At 39.7% G+C, this 12,808-nt stretch overlaps 1 protein-coding gene across 1 annotated transcript in view; it reads left to right on the top strand.

Moving 5' to 3' along the window:
• The window catches only part of HEPHL1 (hephaestin like 1), an 89,577-nt gene extending 80,176 nt beyond the window's left edge, over positions 1-9,401 (top strand). The window contains exons 15-20 of the mRNA XM_052662105.1: positions 588-694; positions 3,743-3,965; positions 5,271-5,410; positions 8,468-8,630; positions 9,047-9,112; positions 9,202-9,401. Coding sequence (XP_052518065.1) covers positions 588-694; positions 3,743-3,965; positions 5,271-5,410; positions 8,468-8,630; positions 9,047-9,112; positions 9,202-9,401 — 899 coding nt within the window. The remainder of the gene's footprint in view (positions 1-587; positions 695-3,742; positions 3,966-5,270; positions 5,411-8,467; positions 8,631-9,046; positions 9,113-9,201) is intronic.
• Positions 9,402-12,808: the final 3,407 nt, after the last annotated feature.

Below are 12,808 nucleotides of genomic sequence, written 5' to 3'. Positions count from 1 at the left end.
GGAAGCCGTCACTTTGCAAAGGTCAGTGAGGTAAAGTAGCTTTTCAAAGGTTGAGTGGAATCAAATCATTAGGGTTGATATTTGAAACTAGGCCTCTCTGAGTCTCTCTGGTTCCAGCTAGATCTCACTTGCCTGCAGATTAGAATTGCCCGAGAAGTTTAAGGAATATATTTGTACACCAATAATAGATTGCAGATATTCTAATTTCATTGGTCTGGGGTGAGGTCTGAGCAATGAGGGTTTACAAAGCTCCGTGGTGATTCCACAAAAAGCCAAGGCTGAGGCCCACGGCAACTCTAGTGTGCTCAAGCATAACTGTTGGGAAGGAGTAACAGAATTTGAGGAGAAAAACCATCAAACTAGGATGGAAAGTTATAGGCTGAAATGAAAATCTGTCATGGTGAACCTGCAGAAAGTCAAGGTATGAGTTTAACAGGAGCATTTCTATTGAATGGGTAATTCTCCCCAGTAGTAACTTTAATCAAAATATACAAATAATCTATTTGTATTTCTTCAGGTAAATTGTCTGGAAAAGAGATCACATAATTAAAGTTTTTTTTTTTTCTATTTCTTCTTATTTGTTTCAGGAGAAATAAAAACCTACAGATGGAATGTCCCTAAAAGGTCTGGTCCAGGGCCATCTGACCCAAATTGTATTCCATGGGTTTACTATTCAACAGTAAACTTTGTGAAGGTAAGGTAAAAAGAGCCACCTAAATGCTCAAAGTGATATGGTTTTCAGTTGACCATTCAAGTTATCACAATTACGGTGGGTATATATGAAGAGGTGTATTGGTTTCAAGCAGGGGTCTCAAACTATAGCCATGCCCATTTGTTTGCATTATTGATGATGAAGTTGAGTAGCTGTGATGGAAATGGTATGATTCACAAAGTAAAAAAAATTCTTGCTATGTGAAGTGAAGTAAAAAGTGAAGCTCAGTTGTGTCTGACCCTTTGTGACCCCAGGGACTATACAGTCTATGGAATTCTCTAGGCCAGAAACTGGAGTGGGTAGCCTTTCTCCTCTCCAGGGGATCGTCTCAACCCAGATCTCCCTCATTGCAGGCGGATGCTTTACCATCTGAGCCACAAGGGGAGCCACTTGCTACATGCCACTTTACAAAAACAAAGTTTGCTGGCCCTTGATCTAATGTGTAGGGGAAAAAAATAAGATCTTAAATTACTAAATTTAGAACTTATAAGGAAGTTTGAAGCAAGAGAAGATATGTAAATTAGATAACCAAAAAATAAATATATATTTTAATTTTTAACATGGTTTATGATGTTACTCAATTTTAAAATCCTTACCAGTACCATCAGGGCTCAGGAAAGAAAACACACTCCACAAAAACTTAGTAACTGAAACTACAAACTATTTGAATGATAAATAGGCTAACTTCACTTAGAAATTAAAGGCAAGGATTCAATATTGAACTTGAGTCAGATATATATGTATAAAACATCTAGTCTTGAATTATATATTATAATTGAAGTCCAAACTAAGGTCATATCTGATATAATTAGTGTCTTTGAAGTGTACTGGACAGCACAAGAGTTCAGGGGAAACATACCAGACACTTGAAAAAAAAAACAAAACACCAAAGTAGAATCATGAGAAGTCCACATTTTTTGTTGATTGCTTTGTGCATCCCAACAAATATTTATTGAGCCATTGTGATGTGCAAATGACCTCACCAAGTACTATGAGGGCTGAAAATATTCTTGTCTTGAAGGAATTTATCATCTTTTGGGGAAATAATACATGTACACATCCATAATTGTATCACAATTCTGAATCTGGTGACTTTTCTAGGACACGTTTGATCCCTGGTCCAAGAGATAATATCCCACAGGCTGCAGGCTGGGGCCAAAAAACAAAATGATCTTACACTAGAAGGATGGTGGATAGATTGAAGAGAAAGTAACAGAACAGACTCTGTGAAGGGGAAAAAAATGTAAGATTTGATAGCAAATGAGTTGGGACGACCCCTGGCGGAGGAAATGCTGACCCACTCCTGTATGCTTGTCTGGAAAATTCCATGGACAGAGGAGTCCATAGGGCTGCAGAGTCCAACATCATTTAGCAACTGAGCACACACATGCACAACATGGGACAAAGTGAGGAAAATGAGGAATTAGACACTGATAATCAAGTTTTCTGACCTAAGTGACAGGGAATATCATAGTGCTACTAACAGAAATAGAGAATTCAGAAGAAGGAAATGTTTTGAGGGAAATACTAAAATTCACCTTAGAAAGGCTTATTAGCAAATTGAATTGTTGCAGGAGGCATCCAGGTGGAATATTTAAATAGGCAGATGGAAATGTAGGAGTTCAAAAGAAAGCTCAGGGATGAATAACTCGATATGAAAATCATTCATGGGCTCATATCAGTTCCCAAGAAACCTTTACCCATAGAAAATGGAATACAAGCATTTGTATATAGTTATAAATACAATCCCACTTGGGTATCACCTCACACTGGACAGAATGGCCATCATCAAAAAATCTACAAATAATAAATGCTGGAGAGGGTGTGGAGAAAAGGAAACCCTCCCACACTGTTGGTGGGAATGTGAATTGGTACAGCCACTTTGGAGAGCAGGATGGAGGTTTCTTAAAAAACTAAAAACAGAGTTAGCATATGATCCAGCAATCCTATTTCTGGGCATATAACCCAAAGAAAACCATAATTCAAAAAGATATGTGCAGTGTTCATAGCAGCACTATTTACAATAAACAAAACAGGGAAGCAACCTAAATGTCCAGTGACAGATGAATGGGTAAAGAACATGGTAAACACACACACACTCTATGTCTGAATATTACTCAGCCATTAAAAAAATGAAATAATACCATCTGCAGCAAAACAGATGGAACTAGAGATGATTACGCTAAGTCAGTCAGACAAAGACAAATATTGTATGAAATAACTTATATGTGGAATCTAAAAAAATGATACAAATGAACTTACTGACAAAACAGAAATATGCTTACAGACATAGAAAACAAATTTATGGTTACCAAAGAAGAAAACGAGGGGTGGGGGATAAATTAGGAGTTTGGGATTAATAGATACACACTGCATACAAAATTGGAGAAGGAATTGGCACCCCACTCCAGTATTCTTGCCTGGAAAATCCCATAGACAGAGGAGGCTGGTGGACTACAGTCCGTGGGGTCACAGAGTTGAACACGACTGAGCACACACCACCACCACATACAAAATAGATAAACAACAAGGACTTACTGTATAGCACAGGGAACTATATTCAATATCTTGTAGTAACTGATAATGGAAAAGAATCTGTAAAATAATATATATATATATATGCATAACTGAATCACCTTGTCGCACATCTGAAACTAATACAACATTGTAAATCCACTATACTTCAATTAAAAAATATAGTCTCATTTGAAAAACACACAGGAAAACAGAAATAAGCATTCATTTATTCAACAAATATTTATTGCACACCTTCTATGAAGTAGACAGTCAGGCTCTGGAAACTCAACAATGAGTAAAGAACACAGCTTCAGCCCTCATAAAGCTCACTCTTAGCAAATTTTTAGAAATAATTTTAAATTTTAGCAAAGATCACCCTGATTCTTCAGGGTTTCTTAGTACTTATTTCACGGTCAATTGTCTTTTAGTCTTTTTGCAATGACTCTTACAAGCAACTAATCTGTGTTATTAAATTATTTAAAGCTTTTCTAATTCAGTTTCTTTTTCTTTCAGGATACATACAGTGGTTTGGTGGGTCCTCTGATTACATGCAGAGAAGGAGTGTTGAATGAAAAGGGAAGAAGAAGTGACGTTGATTATGAATTTGCTCTCTTGTTTTTGGTATTTAATGAGAATGAATCCTGGTATCTGGATGACAATATTAAGAAGTATCTCAATAAAGATCCACGAGATTTTAAGCCCTCTGATGATTTTGAGGAGAGCAACAAAATGCATGGTATATCAGAGGTTTAAAAAGGAGACCCTTGTTGATATAAGTCCATAGAAATCTGTGGAAGGTCCCAGCCTCCTTCTCTGAGCCCTTCTCCATTCCCATGGGCACCTTGACAGAAGAAAGTCCTCCAAAGCTTTCCTTCAGAGGGAACCAGCCAAGCCACTGACTGGCTGCCAGCAAGGTCCAGTGAGGTTCCGGACCATCTGTTTAGGCAGCCATATCTCTGAAAGCTGGGATCCCTAAACTATAAGACTGTAAATTCCTAGGAAATGAATGATCACTTATTGGTATACTTCTATAAGAATACAGGATAACATGTACTTGATCAAATTTAAGGGCCTGGTTTAACTGTCTCTGAAACATGAAACACTATCACCAAATTTCTGTTTTAATGTGCCTGTTATTTAATTCTTTGAAATTTAAGGTACTTCCTGGTTTTTAAGTGGAAGTAATGTGTTCTAATTGACACATCTACACTGTATCACCAAGAGCTACTTTTGACCAACAGTGTGCAAAAAGATAGGTCCTGCCCAAGATAAGAAAGCTAGTTAATTGCTAACATTGATTAGAATATAGCAACCTGATTTCTGATTCAGCTACTCTCTCCCCTACAATTTTGCCTCCCTCTATGCAAATTTTCTTAGGCTCTCTCCTTTTAGTGAATGTAACTCATTTGGTTGTGTCATGATGCACAGAATAAAAAGTTCATAGAAAACAGAGGAGTGAAAGTCCCTATCTATCATGTCAGCCTAGCTTGAGCTTGCTTTGGTCATTGTTAGATCATGGGCTCAGGCCTGTGGGAACCTTTCCTTCTCTTGGAATCTTTCCTTCTCTTGGAGATTTAGCCAAGTTTAGTAACTTGCCCCAAGCTAGTTCTCAGAAAATGAAATATTAATTGAACCTTTTAATTGGTTTAATTTTGATTTATATAAACTTGATTCTCCATGCTTGTGTTCACTCAGCTGTAGAATGGTGTAAATCTGGTGACCCCACACATGAGTCTGTAATCCACTCCATAAAAAGAATACTTCAAATAAACAACCAACCAACCAACATGTACTGCTACCCAAGAGAAAGCTTTTAAAAACAAACTTCTATTTCTCTTTTCTGGCTCTCTTTTATAAAGATTTCTTACTAATCTGAATTTTGGGTCTAAAATGGTGGGGCCATTGGTAAGTGTGAGTGAGATGGTTACATGTTTATCAGGCAAATGAAAATGTTGGTGACATAAAGATCTTCTTGAATTGTTTCTAAAACCAGATTAAGGAATCATAACTAACGGGAGGCTGTTTTCTTTTACCTTCTTAGCTATTAATGGGAAGATTTTTGGGAACCTTCATGGACTCATCATGAATGAAGATACAATGACCAACTGGTACCTGTTAGGAGTAGGACATGAAGTGGACATACACACCATTCATTATCATGCTGAGAGCTTTCTTTTCAAGGTTCGTGTAAGAGAAATGCTTTGGGGAAGACACTGAATTAACAGATTCAATATATTTCCATTGTGAAATTAAGAGGTTTTTTTGACAATAAGGCTTTCACAAGCCACAAAGGGTGGTAGTGAATGCTAGAGAATGGAACAGAGAAATATGATTATGTCCTTCTCCTGACAAATATTTCTTAATATGTATTTTATTGTGCTTTAAAAAAAAATTCTCTGAGCTTCAAATGAGAGTTTTCTTATCAGTTGCTGCTGCTGCTAAGTCGCTTCATTTGTGTCTGACTCTGTGCGACCCCATAGATGGCAGACCAATGGGGATAATTCCAACCACTCTGGAGTATGCTATTAAATATCGCAAATGAAGGCATCCATAGTATTTTGTCCCTTTCCCTTTTTTTCTTTTCTCTTTTTTCTTTCCCTTTTCCTTTCCTGATTTTTTTCTATGTGCTTAGCCAACAGAATAGCTCTCTCTAGTAAAGGAGATATTTCAAGCTTTGTCTTGGGTCTGAAATGTTACCTTGACTTTTGCCCTAGTGGACTGGGCTCTACCACATGTGGCTTCCTGCCTTTCAAGCATCAGGCTGTGCTATCTGAGTGGTGAATCACCTGTGGAGCAGTTTAAGAAACAGATTACCAGGCTCCACCCCAGATCTGATAAATCAGAATCCCTGGGATAAGGTCCAAATGTCTGTCATCTCAGGTGCTGTGCAGTCTACAAGGAAGTAGACAGAAATGAATAATCATGTCTAATCTGCAAGGAAAACCTGCACTGCTCCTTTTCCAGCCACACGGAAATAGTAACTAATGAAACATCTAATATCCTCTCCCCTCAGTATATTTATTCAACACAGTTTAAGATAGAAAGTACTAACCTAACAGTGATGATAGTAAGTTTCATATATTAAATTAAGTCTCATATATTAAATGCCTATGATGCTTTTCAGAATTTGGCTGTTTTAACCCACATTTAAAAAATTATATTAAAATATATAACATTTATAAAAACAAAATTATTTTATATACATATAAAATTATTATATACATAAATATTTCAAACTAAGGTATAATTTGCACTGAGTAGAATGCACCCTGGGGCTTCCCTGGTGCCTCAGCAGTAAAGAACCCAGCTGCCAACACAAGAGACATGGGTTTGATCCCTGGGTTGGGAAGATACCCTGGAGAAAGAAATGGTAACCCTCTCCAATATTCTTGCCTGGGAGATCCCATGGACAGAGGAGTCTGGCTGGCTACATACAGTCCATGGGTTGCAAAGAGTTGAACATAACTTAGTGACTAAATGACAACAACAAAACTCACCCTGTTTAGTATACACTTCTGTTGTGATAAGCACATACAGTGGTGTAACCAACCTTAATCAAGATATAGAACACCTCCATCAACCCATAAAATGTCCCCTTTGCACCTTCTAGAGTCAACTCCTTTCCCATGTTTAACCCCTGGCAACCACTGATCTGTTTTGTCTCTATAGTTTTGCCTTTTCTGAAGTGTCTTATAAATGAAATCATACAGCCTATAGCATTATTAATCTGGCTTGTTTCATTTTGTATTGTCATTTAAAGTGCATTCACCACGTTGTATAAGCAGTTTGTTCCATCCCGTTGTTGAACAGTATTCCATTGTATGAATGTATTGCAGTTTGTTTATTTGTTCCCCTGTTGAGGGACATTTGGGTTGTTTCCAGTTTGGGGTTATTAAAAATAAAGTCATTATAAACATTTGTGAACATGCTTTCATGTGAACATAAGTTTTTCCTTTCCCTTGAGAAAATACCTAGGGGGTAGATTGCTAGTTGTTGTTGTTAAGTTGCTAAGTTGTATTTCACTTTTTGCACCCCTGTGGACTGTATCTTGCAAGACTCCTCTGTCCACAGAATTCTCCAGGCAAGAATACTTGAGTGGATTGCCATTTCTTTCTTCAGGGGATCTTCCTGACTCAGGGATCGAACTCATGTCTCCTGCATTGGCAGGTGGATTCTTTACCATTGAGCCACCAGGCCAGGTGGTACATATATGATTAACTTCACGAAAACTTCCAAACTGTGTTCCAGAGAGACAATATACTTTTTTCTCCTACCAGATATGTATCAGGGTACCACTTTTCCACATCCACATGAACACTGGCTATCGTTCATTCTTATTTTTTCTTAGCCATCCATTTAAGCATTGGGTTGACCACAAAGTTGTTCACATTTTTCAATACTAGCTTATGAAATGTGAATGAACTTTTTGGCCAACCCAATATATATATTGGTATCTCATCGTTTTTCATTTGCATTTTCCTAATGGCTAATGATATTGAGTATCTGTTCATATGCTTTTCTATCATCTGCCATCTGTAAATCTCCAAAGTTGTAGAATTCATGGATAGTTGTTCATAACATTCCTTTACTATCCTTTTTAATGTCTATAAAGTCTTAGTGATAGACCCCCTTTCATCTCTGATATTTGTAATCTGTGTTTTTTTTCCCCTCTGTCAGTTTTTCTAGAGTTTTGCTGCATGACAAATTCACCCTAAGATGTAGTGCCCTAAAGCAACACACTCTTATTATTTCACAATCTCTCTGGGTTAGGCTGGAAAGAGTTTAGTTCATTGATTCTGATTCAGGATCTCTTGTGAGGGTACAATCAAGATGTCAACTGGAGTTACAGTCATCAGGTTTGACAGCAGCTGGAGGATCCGTTTCCAAGCTCACTCACCGGACTATGCGCCAGAGGCTTCAGTTCTTTACCATGACTTCCCTAGAGTGAGCAATTCAGTGGGAGAGAGAGAAAGGGAAGCAGAATGCCATTTGCTTCTGCCATATGCTGGTGGCTTCAAGGATCAACTGCCAGACAGTAGTGTGAGAGAGGACTACCAAGGTACTGAGTATCAGGAGACAGGGATCACTGGGGACCATCACAGTTTGGTTTCCATACAGTTCATCAATTTTACTGATTTGTTCAAAGAACCAGCTTTTGGTTTCTTTATCTTAATTATGTTTCTATTCTTCATTTAATTGATTTCTGCTCTTATCTTTATTATTTCCTTCTACCTGTAGATAGGTAAATCTTACAGAGAAGATGTACATGACCTCTTTCCCGGGACATTCCAAACCATTGAACTGTTTGCAGATCACCCAGGGACGTGGTTGTTACATTGTCATGTGTCTGACCATATTCATGCTGGCATGGAGACAACCTACACAGTCCTTCGAAACATAGGTACTGTTTTCTGTCTGTGATGCCCCCTGATAGTACCGGGCTTCGTGCAGACTTTGAAAACAGGAAGCATGAGGGCCTCCAAGGAGCTTAGAGTCAAGTAAGAGAGACAGACATGTACCTGTAGTAGACTATGATATATGCCAAGATAAAGTGCAGGGTACAGGGTTCAGTGACAGCAGCAGGGGGCCTGATTAACAGGTTGGGGGACATGAACCCAGGTTCCACGGGTGGATATGGGGTAAGAACAGCATGTATGCTGGCACGAAATTGGCACAGTGACTATCCAACAAAGACTTACAGATACTGATAGGATCAAGTCTTCGTTGGTGAAATGACTTAACTCTTGAAGCAACTCATGTAGTGAAAATAATGTGCTTTTATTGTTTATAAACCATCACATTGTCTTCTTTGTCCAGACAACAGGATTCCATACTCCACCAAGTCTCCTTCCGGAGGTGCATCCGGATCCGCGCCCTCTAACGGTAACGATGCCCGCCCCGACCCTGTAGTCAATGGTCGGGATTCACTCCGCAGGGAAAGTGGCCTGACGGCTCGCGTTTCTTTTGCACAGAACCCGGCGAGGAGCAGCTCTATTTCTTGGGCCAGAGTCTGGATCCCAGAGGAGCACGAGCAGCCTTGGTCATCCTCTTCGTCCTCGGCCTCCTCCTTCTGGCCCTCTTGGTGGTCCTCTCGCTCAAGCTGTGCTCCGCGAGGCCGCGGGCGGCGTACCAGGAGGTCCAGTCCTGCGCGCTCCCCACCGACGCCCTGTGACCCCCGCGTCCTGGGCAGGGAGACGGAACAGGGAACCGCTCCCCGAGGACCCTGCCGCCGCTTCCCGGGTCAGGCTCCGATCCTCTGGAACACGTTCAAAGCAATGTGCTTTTCTTTATTTATTTTTAAAGGGGCTGTGAATAATCCTCAGGTATAAAATAGAAATAGAGGAGTGGGCGTGACTGAGAAAGCAGACCCAGTCTGTTCTCTGAACGAGCTCGTCGAAGTGCGAAGACCCTCTGAAACATACCTTTGTTTTCCATCTTTCATAATTAGATTAGACAGTGCTTCCTTACTATCAAAGTCTCTATAGATGGACAGTTTCGGGAAAGAGTTACACTGCCTCAGACATCTAACTGGAATGGCACTGATTTTTCATCTCTGTTATGGAAGATGCTTCCTTTAGCGGTTCCAGGAAAGATAACTTTCTGGGGGTGTCCCTGAAAATGTCTAAATCAGTATCTATCTGCTGATAAAATTTGATCAAATGACTTTTTTGGAGGCTTTAGCCAGCTCCCCTGGCCTTTTCCCTTTTAATATAAATAGCCTGTGCACTGTTTGCTACAAGAAGCAAAGTTATATGGATTTTAAAAAAATACTATTTTTATGGAAACCTGTAGAGATACTTGAATGTTTATATTGAGTTGAATGTTTACACCTCACTTCATGTATACATTTTTTGCAATATGTTTCTGTGGCAATGTTTGTATTTTCAAAAATCAAAAAAATTGTATTTCAGAATGTGGAGGGCTGGCATATGAAATAGCAGGCTAGGTTCTCCCACTGTGAGTCAAGACACTCCCTGAGAGTTTAGTGGAAGCTTCCAAGGGGAGGAAAACTTGGTGGGAGGGAAACTTTGCAGGAAGCAAGCCTGGCCTTGACTCTTGAGTCTGATTTTTCACTGTTAGGAGGATCTTTCCCAGGCTCCCTCCTTTGTGAAATAAAGACAGTGTCATCATGTGAAAAACACCAGAAGGAATTCATCAATGCAGCTGACTGGCTGGGAGGAGAAAGGCATAGTCTTTGATGGGAAGAGGAAAGAAAAGGCTAATAAAAGAGAGTCCCAGTAGCAAATTTTTAAATCAATAAATCAACTTTGAGATTTATAATTTTCAAGTCTCAAATGCCAAATAAAATATTGAACAACTAAACTCAACCCATTAAGAGGCAATCCATGCTCTCTATATGTATGCCTCAGCTCTAGTTGTAAGACTGATAAAAGTAACATTGTTTATTACTAGACTGAGACATTGCCCTTAGCCCAGGCTGCTGCTGCGAGATGGGGGCTATTAGTACATCTGCCTTAGCAGTGTGTTACGGGGCTGTCCAGGTGAATAAGTAGGACCTAATAAATACTGGTGGAGGGATCTTTCATACTGTCTTATCTTCATCTTGGTGAAGGGAAATGGGTAATTTGATAGAAGCTATAGTCTTACACAAACAGGATGCAAATGCTAATAGTTCTGTTCATGGTTTGCTTGAATGTCATATCAAATATGATACCCAAGGATCTGAATTCCAGACTGCTAACCACTGATAATGTGATTTTTAGTATGTGCTTACAGTTTTCAGACATGTGTAGGCTATATAATTTCATAATATTAATCATGATAAATGCCTTATTTATAACTGACCTAGAAAACAAATTATTTAGTTGTAAGTCTTTTCCTTTTCTCTTAGCTTAGTTTTTTTTAATGAAAATGAAACCACAAATTAGTTTGATTATACCATTTCTCTTTTTAATAAAGTTTCATGTATCATAAAGATAGCTATTTACATTTTTTTTTTTCAACGCCCTACCTGAGATCTAGTAATAGGTAAAATTTTTACCTGGAGCAGGCGGTTAGTTAAAGGAGAATTATTTTTTAGATATTTAGCAACTATCCTAGTTATACTCGTTAGAGGAAATGAAACAAAGTGACAATATATGTATACAGATAACGTTGTTGTTGTTTAGTTGTTAGGTTGTATCTGACTCTTTTACAACCGCATGGAATGTAGCCCCAGCCTCCTCTGTCCATGGAATTTCAAGCAAAAATACTGGAGTGGATTGCCATTTCCTACTGCAAGGGATCTTCCCAACCCAGGGATTAAACCCGTTTCTCCTGCATTGACAGGCAGAATCTGTACCATTGAACCACCTGGGAAGCCCACAGATAACACATCTCTCACCAAGTATTGTTTTCTCAGAGGTACCCCACTTCTTCATGTTCAGCCTCACTCTGCTGAGAAAATTAATCACATTTATACATGTCTTTTCCTCTTGTTACAACAGAAGATGTGTGCCTGCTCCTGGCAGGGCCAGTTTCTCCCTGGACTCTGGAGACTGCATCCCTTCTTGCTTTCTCAAGAACTTAATTCCCTCAGTCATCTGTTTTCCCTCCTGCACAAAGTTATCAGTAATACCTTCCATTAAAAACAGACAGCAAACAAAAGTCACTGTCTTTAACTCCATAACCTGCTCCAACACAGATCCTCTGTTCCCTTGATAGAAGAACTGAAAGTGCTGTCCACACTTGTCTCTTGTCTCCTCACCCGATGCATGCCTCCACCCTTTCCAAAGGTTTCCCTTCCAGAGGGCCCTGCCCAACTCTGCACCCCAGTCTGCTGTTATCAAAACCATCACGACTATAATGATAATGGAAATGATTCCACGTTCTGTGGCCTCTTCCCAGTCTTTATCTTACGTAACCTCTCAGTAATAATTGGCAACTCCGTCCTTCTGCATACCCTCTAGTTCCCTGGCTCCATAACATGGCCTGCCAACCTTTCTTCTTCCACAGCAGCTATTTCCTTTCAGTCTCTTAAGAGTTCCTTCTCCTCCCTCTGACCTCCCGACTTGAACTGGGCCCTTTCCTTCGTTCGGCCCTCTGGGGTGGGCTGAATAGTATAGCCAAAGATTCCAGGTCCCACTCTCTGAACCTGTGAATGTTATTGTGTACAGCAAAAAGACTTTGCAGCTATGATTGTTACAAATCTTGAGATAGGAAGTTTATATCGGATTACCCAGATTGGCCCTAAATGTAACCACAGTGTTCTTATGGGGCTTCCCAGGTGGTACAGTGGTAAATAATCTGCCTGCTGATGCAAGAGACATGGGTTTGATCCCTGGGGTCAGGAAGATCCCCTGAAAGAGGAAATGTGGCAACCCACTCCAGTATCCTTGCCTGGGAAATCCCATGGACAGAGGAGCCTGATGGGCTACAGTCCATGGAGTTGGGAAGAGTTGGACACAAAAGAGTGACTGAGTATGCATGCAAGCATGATGTTTGTATAAAAAAAGGCAAGGGAGCTATGGGACACATGAAGGAAGGTGCTATGCTGCTGGCTTTGGAGATGCAGGAATGCTTTCTCAAGGCTGGAAAAGGTAAAGGACCGGATTCTCCCCAGGAGCCTCTAGAGGCCTG

Source organism: Budorcas taxicolor, chromosome 25 (assembly GCF_023091745.1).
Source record: "Budorcas taxicolor isolate Tak-1 chromosome 25, Takin1.1, whole genome shotgun sequence".
NCBI classification, from domain to species: domain Eukaryota; kingdom Metazoa; phylum Chordata; class Mammalia; order Artiodactyla; family Bovidae; genus Budorcas; species Budorcas taxicolor.
The sequence above is the reverse complement of the archived record's forward strand: the minus strand, read 5'-3'. Positions and strand labels throughout refer to the sequence as shown.